General features: G+C 36.5%; 6 protein-coding genes across 7 annotated transcripts; 4 read left to right on the top strand and 2 right to left on the bottom strand.

Moving 5' to 3' along the window:
* The first annotated feature begins 2350 nt into the window (after positions 1-2350).
* On the top strand, positions 2351-5371 carry LOC106427181 (hexosyltransferase GAUT11). Its single transcript, XM_013867921.3, has 2 exons — positions 2351-2739; positions 3643-5371. Exons 1-2 carry the CDS (start codon positions 2602-2604, stop codon positions 5095-5097), a joined length of 1593 nt encoding a protein of 530 aa, XP_013723375.2. The 5' UTR covers positions 2351-2601; the 3' UTR covers positions 5098-5371.
* Positions 5372-10788: 5417 nt separating this feature from the next.
* On the top strand, positions 10789-12048 carry LOC106427182 (cytosolic sulfotransferase 17). Its single transcript, XM_013867922.3, has one exon. It carries the CDS (start codon positions 10904-10906, stop codon positions 11915-11917), a length of 1014 nt encoding a protein of 337 aa, XP_013723376.2. The 5' UTR covers positions 10789-10903; the 3' UTR covers positions 11918-12048.
* A 1933-nt stretch (positions 12049-13981) lies between these two features.
* LOC106427081 (RHOMBOID-like protein 12, mitochondrial) lies at positions 13982-16208 on the top strand. Its single transcript, XM_013867812.3, has 8 exons — positions 13982-14555; positions 14643-14763; positions 14907-15026; positions 15151-15264; positions 15396-15440; positions 15540-15644; positions 15737-15778; positions 15880-16208. The coding sequence occupies exons 1-8, from the start codon at positions 14206-14208 to the stop codon at positions 15973-15975; spliced, it is 993 nt and encodes a 330-aa protein (XP_013723266.2). The 5' UTR covers positions 13982-14205; the 3' UTR covers positions 15976-16208.
* A 1267-nt stretch (positions 16209-17475) lies between these two features.
* LOC125587056 lies at positions 17476-19752 on the top strand. The gene has a single exon (XM_048757184.1). It carries the CDS (start codon positions 17476-17478, stop codon positions 19750-19752), a length of 2277 nt encoding a protein of 758 aa, XP_048613141.1.
* A 392-nt stretch (positions 19753-20144) lies between these two features.
* LOC125587055 (uncharacterized protein At4g04775-like) lies at positions 20145-20674 on the bottom strand. The gene is made up of 2 exons (XM_048757183.1): positions 20519-20674; positions 20145-20447 (listed from the first exon to the last, which is right to left on the bottom strand). The coding sequence occupies exons 1-2, from the start codon at positions 20672-20674 to the stop codon at positions 20145-20147; spliced, it is 459 nt and encodes a 152-aa protein (XP_048613140.1).
* A 2070-nt stretch (positions 20675-22744) lies between these two features.
* Positions 22745-25739, bottom strand: LOC125575312. 2 transcript variants are annotated; one of them, XM_048758221.1, is made up of 3 exons: positions 24959-25738; positions 23832-24688; positions 22745-23742 (listed from the first exon to the last, which is right to left on the bottom strand). In XM_048758221.1, exons 2-3 carry the CDS (start codon positions 24684-24686, stop codon positions 22942-22944), a joined length of 1656 nt encoding a protein of 551 aa, XP_048614178.1. In that variant the 5' UTR covers positions 24687-24688; positions 24959-25738; the 3' UTR covers positions 22745-22941. The 2 variants fall into 2 exon arrangements, with proteins under 2 accessions (XP_048614178.1, XP_022558537.2); XM_022702816.2 differs by having other exon boundaries at positions 23832-25739.
* Between the last annotated feature and the right edge of the window lie 614 nt (positions 25740-26353).

The raw sequence follows: 26353 nt of genomic DNA, 5'->3' as shown, positions 1-26353 counted from the left end.
ATATTTACGTGGTCTTTACGACGAAATGATTACTTCATCTTTATGACGAAATATTTTCCAGGCTAATTTACGACGAATGGACGAGGAAATATGTGTTACGACGAACGAGTAACGACGAAACGTGTTTCCTCGCTAATTCCTCGTAAAGCCTCTTTTACGACGAACTCACGAGGAAAACCGCCCTCGTTAAACTTATGTTTTCTTGTAGTGTAAAACTAGTTGGTAATAAATGGATTGGTTCATCTCTCTTTTATATTATTTAACTGTTTTTACGTGTGAGATTTTGTCTCTAATAATATATCAAACCTATTTGACCACTATGAAGAGAACCATCAACAAAGTGGAAAACCCGACTAAAAACTATAGTGATTAATTTCAGTACATTGTGTGAAGAGAAAAAGACAAAAATAGCACTAAATCAAGTTTTTGTTCCCAAACTAACACTTAAGGTCAAAAGTCACAAAAATAGCACTTAATGTTTTATCAAAAGTCACAAACTTAGGGTTTAGAGTTAAAGGGTGGGGTTTAGGATTTAGGGTTTAGGGTTTAGGGTTTAGAGTTTAGGGTTTAGGGTTTAAATTTTAGGATTTAGGGTTTAGAATTTAGGGTTTAGGGTTTAGGGTTTAGAGTTTAGGATTTATGGTTTATGGTTTAGAGTTTAGGGTTTAGGGTTTAGGGTTTAGTGTTTAGGGTTTAGAGTTTAGGGTTTAGGGTTTAGAGTTGAGAAATGAGGTTTTGGGGATAAGATTTCAAATTTTGAAAAATAAAAAAATTAAAATTTTCAAAGGATAAACTTAGAAATGTGCTATTTTGGTCATTTTAGTTTTTGATTGCTATTTTTGTGATATAAACTTAGAAATGTGCTATTTTGGAGATTTGCCCTTTGTGTTAATGCTACAATACTTAACCATTTTACACATTAGAAGAGTCTAAATTTATTTCTTAACCTAAATGATTACTAAGTTAAAAGATTATAGATTTGTTTTATAAAACCCTCTTATCGTTTCTTAGATACTTGCTCATTCACACAATCAAGAAAAGCTAACACTGGTGCTTTCTTGATAGCAAAAAGTGTGATTAAAGAAGACCGTTGGCAACCATATTTGGTCATTGGATATTCTCTTCGGCTGAAGGATATTTTTGTAACCAATTAGTGTTATTACCTTTGTGTTGTAGCCTTATTTGTTTTGTATGGTTATGGTGTTGCCTTAAACTCTTCTTTACTGATAGTTTTTGTTGTATTTAATTGAATTCTTGATATGAATGGAAATTTCAGATGAGAAAAAAAAAACTTGTTCATTCACCAAATAGAATGTTAAGTCCATTCACCCAACTTTAAGTGAAGCAGAGGGTTGCTTCCGCGAATAAATGATATAACTTTACTCAACAAGTTCAAGTTGTATCTTATGATCATGTAGACGACGTCATTAACCGGCTATATATAATTTTATTTATCTTCTGAATGTGTGAGGTTATTCGAATAACACAAGGTACATGATCTGAACTTCATGTACTGTTTCCCTCTGGTCACCAAAATGTTCTTTCCTTTTTTTCCATAAGGACCATTTGATTCCTTGTTTAGAAAGAAAAAGCCCAAAGTTCGAGTCGCGAGTTTATGAGAAAAATAAAACAACGTTATGGGACCACCAGCCCAATACGATCCGTTTGAAGAAAATTCAAATTTGTAATTTGTAATTGAGAAAAAAACAAAAATAGCAGTGAATCAAGTTTTTGTTCTCAAACTAACATTCAAAGTCAAAAATCACAAAATAGCAATTAATATTTTATCAAAAGTCACAAACTTAAGGTTTAGAGTTAAAGAGTGGGGTTTAGAGTTTAGGGCTTAGAGTTTAGAGTTTAGAGTTTAGGGTTTAGAGTTTAGGGTTTAGCGTTTAGAGTTGAGAAATGAGGTTTTGGGGATAAGATTTCAAATTTTGAAAAATAAAAAAATTAAAATTTTCAAAAGATAAAATGCTATTTTGGTCATTTTAGTTTTTGAGTGTTATTTTTGTGATATAAACTTAGAAATGTGCTATTTTGGAGATTTGCCCTTTGTAATTTGTAATTTGTAATTTGTAATACGAATATCTTTTGATTTCAGCGTACTACTTTTCCTTTGTGACACTATCGAAGAAAACGTGTTGGACGTAATCTGAAGATATTTGTGTTATTCTATTCCTCCTGCTTTTACTAAATTTAGCTATTGTTTCTGCCTTCTGGACCCAAACATAAAAAAAAATCTAATCTAAACACCGACGGAGGGATTGGGTGTTAATAGACATTTTTATCTACTTGCAGTCTCATTTTGTAATTAAAATAAAGTTAAGTTTGGAAAATAAACGAAGAAAAGTTTTAGGATTTTGATGATCGACAGTGATTGAGTAAGGCAATAAGATTAGATCTGTCAACATTAAACATTTCTTTGGACAGTGAAGAAAGAAGAGAAATCATTTGATGCACTCAAAGAAACGCGTAAGCAAAAGCGAAAGTTAGGGTCATAATAATCACAATCTCTGTCGGTAGATTTTTGTTTGTTCGAATTCATTGGGCTCTGCTCGAATCTGGGTTTAGAGTAAACCGTGGAGGATTCGTAGGGGAAAGATGAGGAGGCGGAGGGTAGTTAGAAGGAGACTGTTGAGTTGGATATGGCTTCTCCTTGCTTCTTTCTCTCTGGCTGGTTTGGTTCTCTTCATGGTTCAGCATCATCATCAGCAACAAGATCCATCTCAGCTTATACTTGTATGTCTTTCTCTCTTCCTTCCTTCCTTGCTCTTCATTCGATTCCCATGCTATGTGTTGAAAAAGGTCTGGATCTTGTTCTTGCCGTTGACAAAACATTGGTGAGAATCCAGTGGAATTGTAACCTTAGTTTTGTTACGTTGAGAATTTGTATCATTGAAGTTGCTAAGTTGATGTCTTTTATAAATTAAAAGCTTTTGATTCTTTAGTTATATTTGGTTTCTTCTTATTGAAGATCTACTTTTGGTTGTTTACTTGGCCTGGGAATGTTTTGGCGACTGTAGTTTCTTTATTGACATTGTTTGTTGGTTTCGGGTTTTATTTGCTCTTAGTGTCAGAGTATAAGATCACAAAACAGAGAGCATTTCTCACGTCCCATGTGTAAAAATATTCAAAATTTCTTGATAATATTTGTACCTTTTACGTCTACTGTTTTATATGATATCTAGACATTGATTGCCGATTATCTGAGAGATAAAAATATTCAAGGCGCTTTATGCAATAGTGTAGAGTTATAGATGGGAAGCTCTCCAATGAAAAGTAGATGCAGTAGTTATAATTAAAATTGCTGATGTTCATGCTAATATCATATAAAAGCTACATTGTAATTAGAGTGTACATGATTCATACTCCAACTTCTTAAAACATCAAAAAGAAATTTCGGGAAAATAGACCACAATACACTGAGAAATGCTACAGGGAAGACAATCCAAGTGTCATGCGGAATTTGTTAGAGATTTTTTTAGCAAGTCCAGGTCTTGAGAACGTAACCTTTTCTTTCACAGAGTATATGATAGGGAATATGGAGAAGAACGTAACATATACAGAAATGTTTTTTTTTTTTCCTTTCTTTTGATGTTTGTGTCTTAGAAGAACTTACTCTGATTTTCATTTCTTTGATAGGAAAGAGACACAAGAACCGAGAACGTATCTCCTCCCCATTTAAACTTCACGGAAGAGGTAACAAGTGCTTCCTCGTTCGCTCGGCAGTTAGGAGAGCAAATGACGCTTGCCAAGGCTTATGTTTTTATAGCCAAAGAGCACAACAATCTCCACTTAGCTTGGGAGCTGACTTCTAAGATCAGAAGCTGTCAGCTTCTGCTCTCAAAAGCAGCGATGAGAGGTCAACCCATTTCACTAGACGAAGCAAAACCCATCGTTACGGGCCTTTCAACTCTTATCTACAAGGCGCAAGACGCGCATTACGACATAGCCACCACAATGATGACCATGAAATCTCACATCCAATCCCTTGAAGAGCGCGCAAGCGCAGCTACCGTTCAAACCACACTATTTGCGCAATCGCTTGCAGAGGCACTACCAAAGAGCCTCCACTGTTTGATAGTCAAGCTCACATCTGATTGGTTAACTGAGCCACCATCACGCCGTGGACTAGCGGAGGACTCACCTAGGCTTGTTGACAACAACCTCTCCCATTTCTGCATCTTTACTGATAACGTTATAGCCGCCTCTGTTGTTGTTAATTCAACCGTCTCTAACGCTGATCATCCGAAGCAGCTTGTTTTCCACATAGTGACGAATCGAGTGAGCTACAAAGCTATGCAGGCTTGGTTTCTAAGTAACGACTTCAAGGGCTCAGCGATAGAGATCAGGAGCGTTGAAGAGTTTTCTTGGCTGAATGCTTCCTATTCTCCTGTTGTTAAGCAACTTCTGGATACAGACTCAAGAGCTTACTATTTCGGAGACCAGACAAGTCAAGAAACAAACTCTGAGCCAAAAGTGAGGAACCCCAAGTACTTATCATTACTAAACCATCTCAGATTCTACATCCCCGAGGTCTATCCGCAGCTAGAGAAGATCGTGTTCCTAGACGACGATGTTGTCGTTCAGAAAGATTTGACTCCACTCTTCTCCATGGATCTTCACGGAAACGTCAACGGAGCTGTGGAGACGTGTCTTGAAGCCTTCCACCGTTATTACAAGTATCAAAACTTCTCCAACTCGCTCATCAGCTCAAAGTTCGACCCACAAGCATGCGGATGGGCTTTTGGTATGAACGTTTTCGACTTGATCGCTTGGAGGAAAGCGAATGTGACTGCTAGGTACCACTACTGGCAAGAGCAGAACTCAGAACGAACGCTTTGGAAGCTGGGGACTCTGCCTCCAGGTCTATTGGCTTTCTATGGTCTCACTGAACCGCTAGACAGAAGATGGCATGTGTTAGGTTTAGGTTACGATGTGAACATTGATAACCGTTTGATCGAAACGGCTGCTGTGATTCACTATAATGGTAACATGAAACCTTGGCTGAAGCTGGCTATAGGTAGGTATAAACCGTTCTGGTTAAGGTTTTTGAACTCGAGCCATCCTTATTTACAAGATTGTGTCACAGCTTAAAAGCAAAAGAAACTTTTTGAGTCTAATCACAAATCACAAGATTCTTGATTTCTTATACACTTTGAAGATTTTTTTTTTGTAATATTGTAGAGATCTCAGAAAGTTTGTCAGGTTCAGATATTCTCTGAAGACTGTTCTTCTTATTGTCTGAAAAGAAATTTATAGTCACACATTAGAAATGGTTAAAATGTACTTAAACTTGAGTACGTTACATGTATTATTATTTACATTTGACACTGGTTTATTCTTTTTAGAAGGTTTTTGGTGTTCCATATAAGATGTTTTAAGCTTTTTATATTAACTAGAGATCGTTATCCGCGCCAAGGCGTGGATTTTTTGCATTTTAATCTATTTTTGTCTCTTGTTTACTAATATAGCATTCAGTTTTTCAATGCATTTTATTTTCACCATCTCTTTTTGTCTTGTTTACATTTGTTTTCACGTTCTGTCGTTTGATTTGTCTTAGTTTTGGCTTGTGTAATAACTTAACCCTACTCATTCTTCTTTCATTCTTTATTGATTGATATTTTTATCTCGCTTAGCTCTGTGTTGCCACTAATTTGTTCAAATCATTTTTCATCATCTGCTTCGTATTCTTTTCATATTCATTAACTATTGTCTCAAATCTCTTTAAATCCTAAAAATCCTACATGTTCTTTTGTTTATTAAATTACATATTAAATATTGTTGAAACTGTTTATTTATTCTAATAAATCCTTACGATTATAACTAAGATGATATGGATAAAAGACTGATTATAATTTAGTTGAAATTAAAGTCTAAAGTAGAAGTTATTAAACTTGCAATCCTTCTTTTTGTCATCCAAGATAGCTTTAGTCAAATCAATTATATTGATTTAGAAAACCCATAAGCTATTTCAATCCCAAACAACCAAAAAACAGGCGCATTTGTTATAGACGTTGCGGCGGGTTTCCTTTACTATAAACATAATTGCTTGTCACAACTGTTAATAAACCCAAATGTGTTTACAAAAGCTACCCATATAAGAGTTTCATACTCATTTCTCTTTCTCTAGTCATCTCCTATGTTAGTAGCTATCATAATACAATCATCAAACAAATGACATATCTCTTGGTTCCATATAAAATATGCAAAATGACTGTTTTCTGCAGACTCCATGATCACTGAGTATTATAAATATCAAACTTTGTCTATGGTCTATTTATATGTTGAGGAAATGCCTCGAAATGTAGCTTCCAAATAATGATTTCCATGTCAACACATTGCATGTTAACCTCCACAATGGGATCAGCAGATCTACATATACCGCTACATGTCGAGTCGAACGCAGCTACACATATGTTCTCTGGCTCCCAAGAACCAGAATCAATGTTAAATGAGGTAAAAGTTTTAGAGTCACAACAGACTTTGTATAGCCAAGCCCAATAAACTAAGCAACCAACGTAACATCCCCACTTGCCTATTTGTGCAGAAAATGACTTGATCATTATATAGTAGCACCGAGAAGTTAGATGGAGAATGAGGTATGAATGCAAAGTAGACAAAACAGTTAAAATCTTACTGATTATGGGAAATATAAGAAATCAATTCTCTTGAAATGACGTATAACTGTCCAATAGCGTGACAGAAGTACTTGTTCCTGTTCTCACCAAACTTCCAATTCTAAATGTATATATAAATCTATTAGACTTATTGACAGCGCTCTGTTGCGATATTTGTTAGCTAAAATAATTCATCCAACATAATAGGAAAAAGAAACCAACGAAATTGTAAAGCTAACCATCAACTGAGATGCTTTTGATGTCCTGACATATTGCAAGCTTAGTGATTTCACTGTCAAAAGCAACAAACTCAGCAGTCATATACATCCGAGACATTTTATTTACAAACGGTTCCTAGCACAGAAAAAGCATATTATTATGTTATAGGTGATAAGTTTGATGCATAAATACAGTTTAGAATTTTTTTCAACTGAAAATTTGTGCCTACTGAATTCCCTTACAACACCCACTGCATTGTGATTTTGGCATGTTAAAGCTGAGAATCAACATTGGAGCTTGCGTTAGCATTTAGAACATGAAATATAGCACCAACAATTTCCAGTGTTAATTTCATTGACAATAGCTGTGCAAAAGAACTCTGCTAGTAAGGTAATCGTGATTAGTAATTCTTTACATCTTAGTGTCGTGCAACTTCAATCTACTTACAATCGACGGCTCTCAAAGATGGACCGCAAACCATCTAATGATATGCTTACCTCATCGTATAAGTAATCCATGTCACTTCTCTCCCACGGGTAACATTGCTGGTTCAGATCAATTCCTTCCACCTCTTCCTCGGCATTAGGATGCTCTGCAATATACATTCTGTAAGGTTCAAATTTATGTCGCTAGAATTATCAGACAAAGATATATAAAGTACCCTCCAAATCTTCTGGAGCATCGACATTTTCTTTATTCAATGATCTTCATTCAACCTAAAAACCATCAAAATAAAAAGAATGTAAGGCACATAATCTTCAAAATCCAAGTTTAATGAATGGAAAAAAAAAACTCAGGAAGACAGAAAATGTCAAACACTTCTTCTTCTTTTACTTCTTGGCTCCCGTAAATGAACTGTCAAAACCATCATTATTTGTAGGAAAAAAGATTAAACAAAGCAACTGATGAAAAGAAACAAATATGTTTCACAGCACATAAACTCTTCTTCAACAATCAGGCAACGGATAATATGTCTCACATGTGACTCAGCTGAGTCTTCGATGGCATCCTGAACGACAAATGTCTTCTTCTTCTTCTTGGTTAGATCAAAGGGTGCAAGCTAAGGATGACCAAAGAAAATTAAACCCACACAATAATGATTTATCAGGTAAAATAAAAGAACCGATGATGAATTTATTAAAGATGGGGAGATGTAGAGACAAAAGAAGATAAACTGATTCATGGAACTCAAAGAGTCAATCTGTGTTTCTTAGATAAGTCATGAACCGATGATTAAAAATTGAAAGCCCTAAACTTCCATTGAAGAGAACGCTTACAGACCAAAGAGGTTTATTGGGTTTTTTTTAACGAATCTCATTTCAAAACGTGAGTTATAAAGTATTTATTAAATCACAGAGAAAACCGAAGAAGCAAGGGTTTCCGACCTTCATAAATATATATTTGTTTCAGCCATCATAATATATGATTTTTTAGAAGGTTTTGGTGTTCGATATAAGATGTTTTAAGCTTTCTATATTAATTTTAACTTTATTAAAAACTGCTCAACCAATTACATTTTAGTCTTTTATGATTGGTTAAATTAAAATTTTAGATGAGTGATTTACTCTATGAGTCAGTTTTTGACTTTTTATTACATAAAAGAGCAGTTTCTGCTACTAGGGTAGTTTTTGGTGGTTAAAGACATTGTTAGCCTTGGAAAAGTGTAAGATCTAGTTAGCATTTCGTTATATGTGCCGCTAACTAAGCGTAACAACAAGAATCTTTTTTTTCTTTTGCTTTGGTTTTAAATTTTTTAAAATGCTGAAACTCAGAAAACGTAGAAAACAGTGAATTTTTTTTTGTTTGCTTTTTTGGATATTTTTTTTGGATTAGCATTTTCGGCGTCCTTCATTTGATCCTAAACTATTTCTGACCACCAAGACCAGAATATCATGACTTCGCCGCCACCGCGAGTTTAGTACACTCGGCCACAAAGCCAGTTAAAAAACATCTATGTTATGGTGATTTGAGTCAAAAATCAGTTGTTATATCAAGGATCTATCATATTTGAATGGTAATAATAAAGAAACGAGGTTGAATCAAAGCAAATCATCCCAAAAATGGTGATTTATGTCTGAAAACAAAAATGGCTGTAATTTTGTAGAAAGAGAGTGTCGATGAAGAAGAAGATATATAAAATTACAATACTACCCTTCGCTATCATAATTTCATATGTCCACAACAAAAAAATTGTGCACATCCGTGAGTCTACATGTGTACAATATAAATTGTGGCGTACATGTGTACAAAAAAAACTTGGACGTATGACATAGAAATCTTTTTGTAGGTATGGTAAAAATGTACACTTTAGAATTGATGGGCCAATGATTACACGACCTTTCAATAATAAAAAGATTTCTAAAAAAATATATATAAACTTTCGTATCTCTATCATAATCTCATATATCGACAACAAAAAAATTGTGCACATCCATGAGTGTACATGTGTACAATAGAAATTGTGGCATACATGTGTACAAAAAAGCAAAACTTGCAAACGTTGTACACATAATTATCAAACATGTACACATAATTTTCACTGTCCACGTGTACATAAATTCCCAAAACCTTACATGTACATTAGTTCACTTGTACACCTAATAGGTTTTCTAAAACGATGAGCTTGGAAATACATATTCTCTGGCCTTCTTAACTTGTATCGTTGAGTGAAATCTTGTGCAGCAAGCATATCATCATAAGATGAGAACTCATCTATGTCAGTTTCACCTTCATCTCATCTACACAAGTTAAATAAACATAGTTCGAAGACATTACCGGTAAAACCTCACAGATTTTAGACAAATGCTAAATGAACATAATTCAGAGATATTACTAGTAAAACCTCCAAAGTATTGTCTTTCTACAGATATATTGATAGATACATCAACAAGCCCTTAAGGCTTACTTGAGTTCATCTTCCTAAGCTGGTAGCTTCCACTTTCCTCAACTACAAAACTTGATGAACTCTGCTTCTTATACTTAGCTAGAAACTCCTTCAAGGAAATAGTTGAAGAGCCATGAAGCTTATTCCTTAAGAAGATGGGTTCTTTGAAAGGGCTGAAAGAAATATATTTCAAGATCTTGTCAACATCAAATGATTCTTGTCCAAAATCTAAAATAGCAAAAAAAAAATGAAAATAAGAGCACTAAGTTACAGATCAAATACTTCAAACTATTATGTTAGAGAGTAAAATAAAGTGAACAAAAAAAAACAAATTTACGCAAATGTAGCTTAATTTACAAAAAAAAAAAAATCATTTTCAGGGACATGAGGACAGATCTGAATCTGATGGTAGAAGAGAAAGATAAATAAATAGAGAGAGAAAAATAAAGAGAGAGAGAGAGAGAAACCATAAGAGCATCTCACAGTTTCCAAGAAAAAAAATTAATATAATAACATGTTTTTTATGAACTTGTATCACTTGAGCTCGCTGGGATGAACCTGTATCAACACTGTTCGCGGACCGCCACGTGTTAGTGGCGGTCCGCGATTAGTTGGTTTATTAATTTAAAAAAAAAAAATCAAACGAAATTTTTTTTTTTTATAATAATCAAAAGTGGATTTTGGGAATCGAGATTCGGAGAATTCACCAATGGGAGTGCTCTAAGTTGTCATATTAAAAAGATTAAAAATAAATATTATTTTCTTATTTAGTTAAGATTTAGTTAGATTTCAATTATTTTATGAATGGGAAGAGGTGAAAGGTGCCCGAAGAGCATAAACTGTCTTAGTGTTATTAGAAAGTGGAAAACTGTAATATTTTCTTTATCCTATGCACTTTTGTTTTGATAAAAAATATATAATTTTTTTAGCTCAGAGAAACTCCATAGTCTTTTTTTTTTGTAACTCCATAGTCAGTAGTCACCAAACCAGCAAATGTGAAACACATATAACACGTTGTTGGTAACTAATATCCTCCTCACCCGTCAGCCGTCACCACCAACTTACTTATGTACATTCCACACAGCAAAACTATATATTATAGCATCATAAACAAACGAGTAATCAATCACTTGATTTTCTTATACAGCAAATAAGAGAAAAAACAAACCATCTCTCTGTAATGGAATCCAAATCCGAAAACGACGTCGTTGCATCCCCACCCTCAGAATTCGAGAAGAACCAGAAACATTACCAAGAAACCATCGCCACGCTTCCTCACCAAAACGGCTGGCGACCAAAAGACCCTTTCGTCGAGTACGGCGGCCACTGGTGGCTCCAACCTCTCCTCGAAGGCCTTCTCCACGCCCAAAACTTCTTCAAAGCTCGGCCCAACGACTTCTTCGTCTGCAGCTACCCCAAAACCGGCACCACGTGGCTCAAAGCCCTAACCTTCGCGATCGCGAACCGCTCCAAGTTCGACGACTCAACGAACCCTCTCCTCAAACGCAACCCGCACGAGTTCGTGCCTTACATCGAGATCGACTTCCCGTTCTTCCCGAGCGTGGACGTCCTCAAGGACCAAGGCAACACGCTCTTCTCCACTCACATCCCTTATAATCTCTTGCCTGAATCGATCTTGAAGGCTGGTTGTAAGATGGTTTATATTTGGAGAGACCCCAAGGACACGTTTGTCTCCATGTGGACGTTCGCTCACAAGGAGAGGTCACAGCAGGGAGATCTCGTCGGCATCGAGGAGGCTTTTGATAAATATTGCCAAGGCTTGTCTGTGTACGGGCCTTATCTAGATCATGTTTTGGGCTACTGGAAGGCCCACGAAGCGAACCCGGAGAAGATTTTGTTTTTGAAGTACGAGACGATGAGGGGCGACCCGTTCCCGTATGTGAAGAGGTTAGCTGAGTTTATGGGGTATGGGTTCACAGAGGAGGAAGAGGAAGGAGGGGTTGTGGAGAGGGTCGTGAAGCTTTGTAGCTTTGAGACTTTGAAGAATCTTGAAGCTAATAAAGGGGATAAAGATAGGGAGGATCGTCCTGCTGTGTATGCGAACAGTGCTTATTTTAGGAAAGGGAAGGTTGGGGACTGGGAGAATTATTTGACGCCGGAGATGGTGGCTCGTATTGATGGTTTGATGGAGGAGAAGTTTAGAGGAACTGGCTTTCTTGCTTCATCACCATGAATATGATCTTCCTTGTCTGTTTCTGATCCTTGTTTTTATAGTTTAATTTCCATTGGATGAATCTGTAGCGAAGCCTTACTGTTGTTGTTGAGCGTCTTTTATCATTATATAATATGTATCAATTTTTCTTATTTATGAGGCCATTTTTCTTTCAGTGATGCAAAGATACATACAAGCTAGCCTGCAGAATGAGAACAAAACAGAGCAACCTCTGTTTTATACTCCCTCTCCCTCTGAATTAAATTCTCATGAAAAGATTTCATCAACTGACATAAAAAAAACGTTGAAAGAAAAAGAAATAACTCAGACCCATAACAGTCTCTTTCACCTTTTTTTTTATAAAATATTAAATTATTATATCAAAATTTCAATTTTTTACAGAGGTACAAAGCAAACTATTAGCAGAAGTACGATACTAAATTAAAGAGAGAAGATCTAAGAAACGAAAATGACAAAATGAAGCAAAGGAAAAACTGACTTTGGACGAAACTTTAACTTTAGCGCAAAGGACCAGCAGGCGAGTTGATAACAGAGAGAGCTTCTGGTCGCTGCGGTAAAGAGAAAAGGCGCCCTCAAACCATGAAACATACGGCTCCTACAGTTTATGAAGAACTCAAACGCCACCAACTCCCCAAAAAATCACAATCCGAACTTGCTAGCTAACCCAAGAGACAACTATCCGGCAGTACGAAGAGGATCTCATAACCGAGGATGCCGTCGTTCAGAAAAGGGTGCCGAAGATTGTTGCCTCCAACTCACCAACCCGTGACATATATCAGTCTTATCAAAAATGCCAGATTTAATCTGGACCGTCGATTGGAAAGAAGGATGTGTGGTGTGTGTTCATTCTCCCTAAAATGCTTGTTTAGTTACACAACTATTTAGTTTCGATGTAACTAAATTGTTTGGTAGAAGAGAAGCTCTTAGGAGAAAGTGTGTTGGTAGAAAAAAATGCTTTATTACGTTAATAAAAACTTAAAACTGTCGTTGGATGTAATATTTTCATTTATTTTTTAGAATTTTTAAATTAGATAATTTTAGAAGTTATGTGTAAAATAAATATATGGTTGAGAAATTTAAAATATATTGTTTAGGATTTTAAAAATAAATAAATAAATACTTAAAATTTAAAATAAAAATTATTAAAATACTTTCAAAATAATTTCCTATTTCAAAATAAATTTTGAAAATATATTCCAAATAATTTTCGAAAAATAGTTTTCAAAAATAAAAAATAATTGATTTTTTTATAGAAAGTTCAAATTCAAAAACATATAATTCAAAAACTATATAATATATATATATATATATATATATATATATATATATATATTATTTAATGATAAACAATAATATATAATTATACATTCAAAAAAGTAATTATAGAAAATGTAATGAATTATAATTTTTGACATATAATTTGGGTTGAATGTGCAAAAGATATTTGGCAAGAATGATTATTTTGGTTTCTATACTTTCCTATCACATAGAAGTTATAAATCTCATGGATACACGTGATATTTTGAAAGTTATGTCTTATAAGTAAAAATCGACTAAATTTATCTCTTAATAACACTAGATTTAATTATAATTAAAAGATCCATAATAACTAAATTTTTTGATTTTGATGGATTTTTAAAATTCTCAAACCAATAATGAAGAATTTTAATAAGATTGTTAAAACCAATGAACCAATAACAATGATTTCCAAAATCGATGATAATTCATTTGGCAATAGTCTTTGATGGTAAGTGTATCACAGGCATTGTATTAAACATTTTGAATTACTAAAAGGACTCGTTACAGAAGCTGGCTAGGCCGACAACAACATGGCAAAACTGGAATAAGCAAAGTTAACTGACGATGATGAGTTTGGAGATACATTGTTGAGTCATGTAAACTTGGTGTGTTGGTTCTGTTCAAACTATCATAAAATACAGAGGGGAATGGGGTAAATAAAAGAAAGATTCTGCGTTTTGACGAGCGAGGTAAAGTAAAAAGACGATAAAACTGGAAGTTTGTAACATATCTTTCCAGAACATGAATAAAGTTTTTACACGAAAACAACAAAGGAGCTGCTATAAACTGCTCCGCACATTGATTCCTCTCACTATGTATGTGTAAAAACAAAATCGAAGAGAGAGTACTGAACAATACCCAGTAGGCCAGTAGTTATTATCCAGCACTCGCGTCTTAAACATCTGAGATTTCGCCTGCCTCCATCAAAGTTTCATTTTTTTTTTCTCTCTTTTCTAACGCGAAAGGTCTCGCCTTTTTGGGGGGCAAAGATGAATTCGATGTTCGCTCGCAGAGTCGTCGTCGACTCATCTTCGCGTCTCACCAAACTGCTCGCGAACCTACCGAATCACCACTCCTTCACTTCTCTCTATCGCCCTAGCCAGACCCGCCATTTTCGGACCCGCTACCTTCCTTCGACCCCGTCTCCTCCTCCTCCCGCGAGCCGCTTCGACCCATCTCTCCTATGGCGATCGGAGAAGATTCGTGGGTTTTTCGCGAGCGCTTTGACGAACAAATCCGCGAAACTGGGGAATCTCGTGGAATCGAAAGTCGCGTTCTTGCGTTCTCAGTTTCCCAGAAAGGGTTTCGAACTCGGAGGCTATTCTGGGAGGCGTGGATGGTACTGTCCCTCATCATCTTCTTACAAGAGATTGATTGTGTCATGAGAAAGAATAAAAAAGTTTCGATTTTTTTTTGCCTTTGACAGGAAGCATTGGCTTCAAGGATTGTCATCTAATGACGTTGTTCTTGGATTACTGTTAGCTAACACTGGTGTCTTTCTCATGTGGCGTGTTTTCGACCAACGTTTCATGATTAATAATTTCATGGTCAGTCCTCAAAAAATCTTACACCTTTACAGACATCGCTTGTTTTGATTCATGTTATGAAGAAAGTGGATCTAGATGTCTTTATATGATATCCGAGTTGATACTGAAAGAGGCTAAGAATTTGATTGATATCATTTGAGCAGATATCGTTGGACAATTTCACCAGTGGACGTCTACACACTCTGATTACTTCAGCATTCAGTCATATTGACATTGGACATATCGTCTCAAACATGATCGGACTCTACTTCTTTGGAACCAGTGTACACACCTCTTTTCTCCTTTGATTTGTATTTTGTTGAGTGGAGAGCACTGTTGAGCCTGTCATTGTTAGTCTTACTTTAAAAGTTTTGGTAGAGATAGTCAGTTGTTTTCCTCAATTGGTAGATCGCAAGAAACTTTGGCCCTCAGTTCCTTCTGAAGCTGTACCTTGCCGGAGCGCTTGGTGGCTCTGTGTTCTACTTGATTCACCATGCTTATCTGGCTGCCTCATCTCCCAAGGTATAGAGCAACCAGCATTATAGAAGATCAAATAGTTTCCTTTATCTCAAATCATGCTGGCTCCTCAGATAAGATAGTTTTGCACACTTTCCCTTTTTTCTATTGTGCGACTAATCACATGCGGTGGACAGGGCCATGGAGCTTTCGTGAGGGATCCATCGAGAACCCCGGGACTGGTATGTTTGAATTTACCGGTTTTCCATAGAGAGCATGGAGTGAAATTCATATGCAAGTGAGGATGATTTATAAAGAACTCTTTTTCTGTTTCATAAAAGGGTGCGAGTGGAGCTGTGAATGCCATCATGCTGCTCGATATCTTCCTCAACCCAACAGCTACTTTATACTTTGAATTTTTCATTCCAGTTCCTGCGATGCTGCTTGTAAGTTTATAAGCTCTCTGGCTAATTTTTCATGGCAACTCAAAGCTTCTCTTCTCAAGTCAACCAAAAATTCGCTCTTCTTTATCTTTCAGGGAATCTTCCTCATCGGTAAAGACATCTTAAGGATAACAGAGGTAATGTTTGATTTTGTCTGAGAATCTAATATGACAGTTGCAAAAGCTCAAAACTTGATGATGATTCTTAAACAAACAACAACAAAATTTGGTCGTTGCAGGGGGACAGTAACATCTCAGGTTCTGCTCATTTGGGAGGAGCAGCAGTTGCAGCCATTGCTTGGGCTCGGATTAGGAGAGGCCGCTTCCGTTACTGAGCCTCTTGACCTGACACTGCTTGGCTCTGGTCATCTTAAGAGAATCTTCAAATGATTTAGCAACTTTGAGACCATATTGTGGCGCTCAAGATTTTATTACGTTCAACCATTTCTATCTATCCAAACATCAAACGACATGGTGACATTGTCTGTCTTTTGTGTTGATGAATCTAATCTATGGACTGATCCACTTTGGAAGATCAACTCTTAATTAAATTTGTTTGTTTATTTCGTTTTTTCCCCTTGGAATTCTAAGATTGAAACATAAGTTATTTGACCAAAAAAAAAAAAAAAAAAACATAAGTTATTGAACGAGTTTAATCAACATATGGAATGGTTTAATGAACAAGTATGGATTTGTTTTCTGATAATAAAAAAATCAACATAACCATACTCATACATGTACCAAATCAAGTAAATACCAAATAATGATAATTCACATACATACATATCTAGGTTGTATGGAAGACATTCTCATATACGAAATTTTCAGTACTAAAAAACTAGTAAGAATTTGCTCACATAATTAAACGAAGTTTTTATCGATTTTCAATATTAAAAATGTAAAATAAATATTGTCTTATTTTATTATCAACTGCCCATATTATTAAACCAAGTTTTGATCGAAAGCAGAATTGTTTCAAAAAAACCTATATCCGACCATATTTGGTTTACATGAAAAAACTATGGCTTCAACTGGTGACCATTTCTTGAGAAAAAAAAAGAAAAAATTGCCAAAACGGAATAGAAAAACAAGTACATTGTCCTTTTGCCATAAATCTCTTTTTGGTCAGATTTGGACTTAGGTACCCCTGATGAACTTTGAAAAATCATATCAATTATTTTAAGAATCCTAAAAATATGGAAAAATATACAAAATGTATATAAACAAGAGACAAACATATGAAAAATACTTTGGTTGACTAAATAATTGTGGAACACAATTTCATATTTTGGTCTACCGATGGCAGAAAACATAATCTAGTGTCTACGAGGATGTAGATTGCATATTCGGTTAACTACATAAATATCTGCAAACACCAGAACTTTAAATCGACCATTTGTTATAATTCTAGCATGATAGAATTGAACGACTACTCTTTCTTTTATTTCTGAACTTCGGTAGACATGGTAGAAGTAAACGACTACCATAACTTTTATTTCTGAACTACGGTAGATTTGATTAACTATTATTTCCTGATATAACTACAGAGGCCAAATGACAAAATCTGCCATGTTTCACGAGTCTGCCATAATATTATTCTATAATCTACCACATTCCTTTATTCTTCGGACAACGTAATGTACGTTCTACGAATTTCGAATTGTATATTTTCCTTAAATATCTCCATAATCTGGTAAGAGAATATCTTCTAAATCTATTTTCCTTAAATTTCGTGTATTCCAAGTAATTTTTTTTTAAAAAAATCGTGGTCTTCTTCTTGGTGAGAGGATTTTGATATTTTTCATCCAAAAATTTTGAATTTCTTGTTGAAGAAGATGCATATCTATGCTTCTTGTGGGTTGTGGAAATTTGATCCCCTTAAAGGATGGGGATTTGCGGTTGATAAGAACAAACGAGGTAGAGTATTGTACATGGAATTGACAAGTTCCTTTGAAGACCTAAGGCGTATGGTTTTAGAAGATTTTGGAATTGACCAAAACCTTGTCGAGCTTGAGTTAAGCTACTTACCTATGGAGTTAATCGGTTCAATAGACTGTCCCCCAGTTATCATTGAGAGTGATCGGCAAGTCAAAAATTTTCTTACTTATGTACGTGGAAAAACTTCTACAAGCTTGTGTGTGTCTACTTCACCTATCAGTGGAAACAACAGCAACATTGGGGTTGATAATGAGAAATCTAGCTCGCCTATCAGAGAACAAGGTGAACCTTCCTCGTTTCCACCTCGAGATGACAGTGTTCGTTCATCTGAATCAAGCAAGGATGTTGAAGATAATTCCAACTCAAACGCCAATAAAGAAGATGATGTTCTCGCCATTAAAGCAAAAGAAGACGATAATGGAAAAAGTGTTCGGTTTTCTATGGTGGATGTTGTGAAGAGGGGTGAAACGTTTCAAAACAAAACCATGTTGAAAGCAACTATGGAAATGTCGGCAATGACGCATAATTTCGATTACAAAGTTGTGAAATCTGACAGAAACCTTTGGTACATCCGATGCAAATACAACCCTTGCAAATGGAGTGTTCGAGCTGAGGGGTTATCAGGTTCCACATATTTCATCATCAAAAAATATGTGGCGGATCATACATGCGCTGCGTCGAGTATGAATAATGGTGGTCGGACAGCTTCTGCAAAGACAATTGGCAGTCTAATAATGCATAGGTATGATGGTGTGAAAGAAGGTCCCAAAACAAATGATGTCATACAGATTATGAGGATGGAACATGGATGTGAGATATCTAAGTCCTTAGCATGGGATGCTCGGGAGTTTGCAATTAGCATGGTTAGAGGTATTCCAGAGAAGAGTTTCGGAAAAATTCCAAAGTACTTGCACATGCTGAGAGAAGCTAATCCAGGAACGCATACGTTTTATGAAACCGATGTTGATGGTAGATTCAGATTTCTCTTCGTTTCGTTTGGCCAATCAGTACGAGGTTTTCAGACAGCCATGCGACAAGTTCTTGTGGTAGATGGGACATTTTTGAAGAGCAAATACAAAGGGGTCTTACTTGCTGCGACCGCTTTAGATGGAAACTCTAACTTGTATCCTGTTGCGTTTGCGGTTGTGGACTCAGAAAATGATCGTTCATGGGATTGGTTTATGAGACAGCTAAAGGTTGTTATTGCGGACGAGCATTCTCTAGCTTTTGTGTCAGACAGAAATGCCTCACTTTGTAAGGCAATAGAGAATGTGTATCCTCTTTCTCATCATGGAATTTGCATCCACCATTTGTTGAATAATGTGGTCACACATTACAGAGGAAAGGGACTGGCTGGATTGATTGCAAAAGCTTCTAAAGCTTATAGAGTCATTGATTTTCAGAAGCGATTCCAAGCTGTCTGCAATATTAGTCCAGCTATTGGAAAATATTTAACAGATGCAGATGTTACAAAGTGGGCTCGCTGTCAGTTTCCAGGATTCAGGTATGACATCAGAACGACTAACCCAGCTGAATCAATAAACTCTGCTTTGCGCACACCAAGAGAGTATCCAGTCATTCCTTTGTTGGATAGCATCAGAGAAATGCTGACCCGTTGGTTCTTCGAACGGCGCACACGAAGCAGGAAGCACACAAAACCATTAACTATTGCCATCGAGAAAAAGATAGACAGGCGGATTAATAAGGGTAAAACGTTTCTGGTTCAGCCAGTTGATGAGTACCGTTTTTTGGTTCGCGGAGATACAATCGACTGCCTGGTTGATTTGGATAGAAGAACCTGCTCATGTGGGAAATACGACCTACTGAAAATCCCATGTAGACACGCAATCAAGGCTGGTTTAACAGTTGGTCGAGCCCCATCCTCACTAACGGATGAAATGTACACGACTTCCACTTGGAGAACAGCTTATGAAGAAACTATCAATCCAATAGGTGTTCCGGAGGATAGTTGGGTTGTTCCAGATGATGTCTGGAATGCTAATGTGGAACCTCCTGAATCAAGAAGAGGAGCAGGAAGGAGAAGAAAGCGCAGATACGAGACGGTCGAAGACAAACTTCGTTCATCGCAAGGAGCTGAAGAAAAGAAGAGGCGCAGATGCAGTCGATGTGGCGAAGAGAATCATAACAGAGCTACATGCGACAGAGTGATTTAGCCAGTTCGTTGTTTTGGATTTTTCTTGCTTTTGATTAGCTTGTTTTTCATTATGGTGTTGGTTACTTGATTTACTCGTTTTGCTTGGTTTTGGATTTTTTTGTTCTTGGTTATGGATATTAGACATCGTGTTATCTCTCTTGTATTTTTACTAGCTTCGTGAACAACATGAAGGAGAAGAAAATTGTGAACTGAAGCTACTAGCTTTGAAACAACATGAAGGAGAAGAAAAGTATTAGAATGTGAACTGAAGCTGATAATAGTCAGCAACCGAGAGTCAACAAGAAGCCATCAAGTGTATTATAGGCGATCATAATGAAAACAATAATGCAATCTTAAGCTATTTTGAACCCATCAAACTCAAACGACAAGCAACCAATCACTGAAACTTGCTCAGACAGTCAGAGAAGTCCATATTCCCACGATTGCTCCCACAACAACCATAGCAACCGTCGTAATCTTTAGCTTCTGTTTCATATCCTGTGCAACTCTAGCAATCTCCAAGTTCACCTTCTCTTTGAACTTTTCTGACATCTCAGCTTCAACTCTAACAATTTCGGACTTCACTTTTTCCATAACCCTTTCTTCAAACTTTGTAATCTCTTGAGCAACTCTCTCATGTTTCGCATCTACCATCCGTATCTCGTCAATCAAAGCTTCATCAATCCATTTAAATAGATGATTCTCAGTTTTTCTCTATAGCAAAAGAAACCAAAAAACAGTCAGTATGGTGTTATGTGGAACACGAAATTGAATCATGGACTTACATCTCTTGCGATTTGACATCTGTAGAATCGTCGATACCTATTCTCCGCCGTCGATGAACCAAAAGTGGTTATACCCTCGCCACACCAACATCTTGTGGGCACACCATGATTAGAGATGCGAGGAAAACGAGCAGAAGAAGTCGTCGAACTGGTCATTGTTAATTCGTTTCGAGACTCACAGGATTCGCAGACAAAGAACCCTAATCCCCTTTTCTCTCAAATTTATTTTCTTAGGTTTCGACAACTGAAAAGAAAATCACGTCTTTGGGGGTGTGTGGATCCGGGTTCAGGGTCGGGTTTTAATATACTTAATTTTTATTTTTTAACCAGAAACAGTATACTGGGCCTACTGGGTAACTCCAACTTAAAATCGTCTTTTGAATATACTTAATTTTTATTTTTTAAACAAAAAATTATTTTTCTTTCTTTATGTGATTTAGGGTATTGTATTTGAAACCTATCTATACTAAAGTTTTTGATATAAATTCAAGCTAATTTAGGGTGTAGGGTATGAATCATAATTAATGTAGGATTTAGGGTATGAATCATAGCTAATAAACGGTTTAGGGTATGAATCATAGCTAATAAACGGTTTAGGGTATGAATCATAGTTAATGTAGGATTTAGGGTATGAATCATAGCTAATAAACGGTTTAGGGTATGAATCATAGCTAATAAACGGTTTAGGGTATGAATCAAAGTTACTTTAGGTTCTAGAGTATGAATCGGAGCTAATTTAGGGTTTACGGTATTTTAGGGTTTAGAGTATATAATGACACCCTATGTGATTTATTTCCTTAAAGTAATTCATAAAACAGTAAAATAGTAGAAAAACCAATAATTCCATAACAATAAGAGTAATGTAAGAATCAATTAACCATGTCTTAAACCCAAAGAAGAAACAAACTTGAAATCTAAGAGGATCAAGCTAAAAATCATGAAGTTAACCGAGGTCAACAGGTTTCACCGGAGCACGTTTTGGAGGCTTAAATGTAGACATCCGAGATTGCAAGACCGCATCATTTGCTGCTTCCCAAAGATCAAAAGCTATCTTGTGTCGGGCTTCTTTGATGTTCTCGTCGTTCACCAATGAGAAATCTAATCCAAGTAGATGGCACTCTATGAACTTCAATGAATAAGCACCACAATCATTACCACTCATGTTTAGGCCGCGCATGGGGACATATGAAACAGTATACTGTTTCACATTGAAATCTTTCTTCCTCTCTGGCGACTGGACTGCCTTGACGATTCGTGGAATGAGGACGGCAAAAGCTTCGATGACCCTGTTGTTCTTCTTACCCCCACAATCGAAGACATCAATTGTCCGGTTCACAAGATTGACGCAAATAGAGATCCAGTGGATTTGGTTAACACATATAGGGATGTAGAGACGATCGACATCAACGCTCCATACTGAACCTGTGCTTCCATGATATGGAAGCTCGCCTCTTCCATACTCGAGAAAATTGTCGTCGATTTTGTACCCTCTCCTGTTTCCATCTAACTTCCCATAGGCCGTGATAATCTGATTACTGAACATACAGTTCAAAAATGCGACTCGGTCTGGACTCCACCGACGCAATGTGGTTTTTTCCCGAAACAAATACATCATGGCGTCCATGTCCTGAAAAAGACAATACAATTTTGTTTAGGAATGAGAACCAACAACAAAAAGCAATCTGCAAAATATTTCAGAGCTAAACTCACAAAGTTCTTCAACCAAATATTAGGCCCAATAATCCGCGAGGCTAACTCTGCATCAAATGTAGATGGCCCAATCTGAAGTACTCTGTAAAAAGAAAGCATTGCTGAGATGTTAGTGAAGAGGTAGATTTGAGGAAAAATAAATAAAACAATTCAAATAACTTACGTGGGATTCAATGTCCATTCAGTTAGTTTGGCCCATTTCTCTTCTGGAAGGAAAACTAATTCGTAGTCTTTCGCTTTGCAACGAACTTCTATATCATCACTATCAATCAAGAAAGGTGTTTTGAAGATCTGTGGCCGAAAAGAAGTCATTGGCGTAGTGAAATCAGAAGGTCCTTCGGACTGCTTGTCTTGAGATGGATCAAAACCGTCAACATTTGACTCTTGTGTAAGGTTACCCATTGTCTTCTGTAAGTACTCTTGGGTCCCTATATTCACATCTAAGGTGCTAAATAAGCTGCCAAACACATCAGACAAATCTGCATCCTGGTTATGAAACACAAAACATGACATTAATATTTTTTAAAGAAAGATTCCATCCTTATAATGATATCACACAAATGATCCAAAACATCATCCTTACATAATTATTACACACAGCAAAGACAACATCATTCTTAAAATAATATTACAAACCGCAAACCGAGTACATGAAAAAGAAAAGCAACCAAAGACATGAAAATATAACAGCAACCGAAGACATGAAAAATGATCTACTTCTTGTTTACCTTTGTCTGAGACCTTGTCTTCGCAGCATTCGCAGGACCACCATTGTGAGCAGTCGCAGAAGCTCGACTGCGATAAGGAGCAGAAGCCGCACTGCGAGAAGGAGCAAGACCTGGAGTAGAAACCGAAGCAGGAGCTTCAGTAGAAGCCCGAGTAGGAGCAGGAGGACGACCAGAAACCGAAGCCGGAGCAGTGGCAGCAGCAGCAGCACCAGCAGCAGCAGCAGAAGGAGTCCAAAACGGATCAGTACCACGAGTCTGAGTATTAGCAGGTGCACCACCCTGAGTCTGAGATGAAAGGATCTTCTCCTCTAATTTGGTAAAGCGGTCTTCAATAATCTCGCGTACCTCGAGGCCTAAGGCAGTAAAAGAAGAGTTAAACATACTCTGGATATAGGACTTCATTTCCTCTTCAAGATCTCTATATTTCTCGGTTGATCTTTGGCAAAGTAACCTCTTCTTCCTCGACTCCGCACCAGTATCCCGAAACCTGTTCTTCCTCTTCTTAGTAGGAGACACACGGGTGCTTTCTATTTCTTCTTCAATTTCAGTTTCACTTGTCTCTACAGCCGCTTCCTCATCTGAACCATCTTCCTCAGAACTGTACTGAAATGGTTTCACTGTTTCCTTATAAGCCCAAACATGCTTACTCCAGTCATACTTGTTTCGCTGCATGTCAATGATTAGATCAACTCTTTCATCCTTCATCTCACAGACTCGAACAAACTCGGCATCAGTAATCACGTCTTTGAAATTTCCAGATGTAGAAATGGATGGAAACACATCTCCCTACAAAAAAAAAATTAAAACAGGTTAAAGACGCACCAATTTAAGAACTATGCACATCAATAACATCAATTAAAGGAAACAGAACTTACGGTGGAAGCAAAATTAGACTCTATGGTAATAATATCCTCATAGGAAATCTTAGCAGATCCTTTCCAATTTCTGCACCTCATGGTTTTCACGCCTTCTCTCAGTTTCTGACCCAAAAGAGACCCAATGTCCGGAACAGCTTCCATCAACCAAATCTGAAGTGCATACGAGAATCCATCTACGACATAACTGTTTTGCGTCTTCACTTTATCCCTAGCGTTGATAATGGAACTCACCAGCATATCAAAAGAGTGAAGACCCCACGGATATTTCCTCATCTTCTCGAAGTTCATCACGAGCTTGATGTACTTGTATGGGATCCACACCTTCTCATCCTTCGCCATAAGAATACCAGCAATCACACACAAATAGACCAACCGCAGCCTATCAACACGAGACCATGTATTACACAACTTCACATGAACCTTCCTGATTTGCTGAACCGAAATATTTTTCTGTCTCCTTAGCAACTTACTCCAAAACCCTCCATCATATTCCCAGTCATCAATCTCCAAGTCGGGCTCGTCATTGTATTTCAAACCTGTGATGGCATAGAATTCTTGCATTGAAAATCTGAGAGGCCTCCTAGCATAATGGAACCACAACTCATAACGCTTTGCGGACAGAAGCTGCTTGCAAACGAAGGTGTGGATCGCTCTTGCCGAAAACTGAAGCTTGTGTACATGAATGGCCACAATCTGAGCAAATAGCGGATCCTCCGACACTTCTTTGTACTCGTCTGGACAGTACTTCGCCACCTTCGCAAGTATGGAAGTTCGACAACTGTTGTTGACCTTCTCAACTTGTGTTTCAGTTCCCTCTTTGAATAAGCATTTAGGCAACTGATCAATCGTCATACCTATAAACAATGCAAGAAACACAATCACTACAGTCAATATTTATAAACGCATGCATCATAATATAATTCACAAGATAAAACAAGAGTTACTAGAGATCGGTTGCTACAAAAACAAATTAACCAAAGCTCAAAAAAGTAGGAAATTTTGATAAGATTGAAGCCTAAATAATAATTCACAGAAAAAAGAATCGAAACTTATGACATTCAAAATCGATCTTAAACAAGCTCAAGTAAGAGATACAAAGACATGCAAAAAATTCATAAACAAACCTGAGGAGAATCGATTGGTTTGCTTGAAACTATGGCTGAGAGAGTGAGAGCGGAGCGGTGAGGCACGAGTTCAGTTATCGGCGAGGTACGAGCTTCAGCGGTCTTCGGCGACTTAATTGAGAACGAGTCGCCAAGTGAGACGAGGTCTCTGAGACTTCGATTAAGAAGAAGAAGAACACCGGCGGAGTATTACCGGCCAAAACGACACCGGCGACGGCGAGATCCCCTTCAAATCGTCCTTTCTCTCTATCGCCAAAGGAGGAGACAACAATTAGGGTTCATCGAGCTTGGGGGAAATTTTAGTCGATTTTTTCCCTTTTGTATATATTTTTTTTTAATAATTAAATTAATTAAAAATAATAATAATATTTTATTAACATAATTAAATTAACAAAAACGTTTAAAAGATTAGATTAGGGGTTTAATTGGGTTTACAGAAAACATTATGGCATTAGGACAACTTATAATTCATATTATGACAAAGGGACAATCTACTTGTCTTTTTATTCCATATTTCCAATTTTCCCAAAAAAAAATCATGTTAAATTTATAGTTCCTCAAAATTAAAATTTTACCAATTGAGTTGAATATTTTGTGAAACTATTAGTTTATGGGTCCCACTACATTCCTATCTTTTTCTCCTATGTGAATAAACCAATGAACAAATATTTTTCTCCCTTAAAATCTATGAACAAGTGAAAACAATAATTAGAGTTCTAAAGATAAAAAAAGAATTCAGATTCCAGAAAGTAGCTCAATACTAACAACACATTCACTCAAGCATCCATTATTAATTTAACCTCATCATGTACAAATAAAAAAAAACAAAGAAGGTTAAACTTATCTTCTTCGACTCAAGAAAATAAAGATTTATGCTTTATATTTTTCTTTATGCTTCATATTTTTTTTAGGAAAAATAAACTTTTAGTAGTCTGAGCAACATCAGAGATATACCGTAGAGTTAACTTGTATTATAAGTTTAAAGATTCATGGTTTCATTTTACGTATGTTTGGATGCTAATTTATATTCAATAAATTCTGAAAACAATTTTTCATCTTTTTGTTTACCATTTATGTTTAATATTTGTTCAATTCTTTCTCTACATTCTCTTTATTCAATTTTTTTTTCCAGTTCAATTCTTTAGATAAAATTTTGTTCAACTTTTTTTCATTCATTTTTTCATCAATTGGTCATCTCTCGTAAGCAAAAGACTAATCAAAAAGGTGAGATCGGGATCATATATCTGTATGGAATGATCCATGGCTCCCAACCACTCTCGTCCGAGACCAGCAAACAAAAATCAACATAATCTTTACCCAGACTTTACAGTGGATTCTCTCATTAATTCCACTCCGCGAACTTGGAACTCGCAGGCAATTCGGGCTTTGGTGGAT

This window comes from Brassica napus, chromosome C5 (assembly GCF_020379485.1).
Source record: "Brassica napus cultivar Da-Ae chromosome C5, Da-Ae, whole genome shotgun sequence".
Taxonomy (NCBI): Eukaryota; Viridiplantae; Streptophyta; class Magnoliopsida; order Brassicales; family Brassicaceae; genus Brassica; species Brassica napus.
This window is presented reverse-complemented; position numbering and strand designations above follow the sequence as displayed.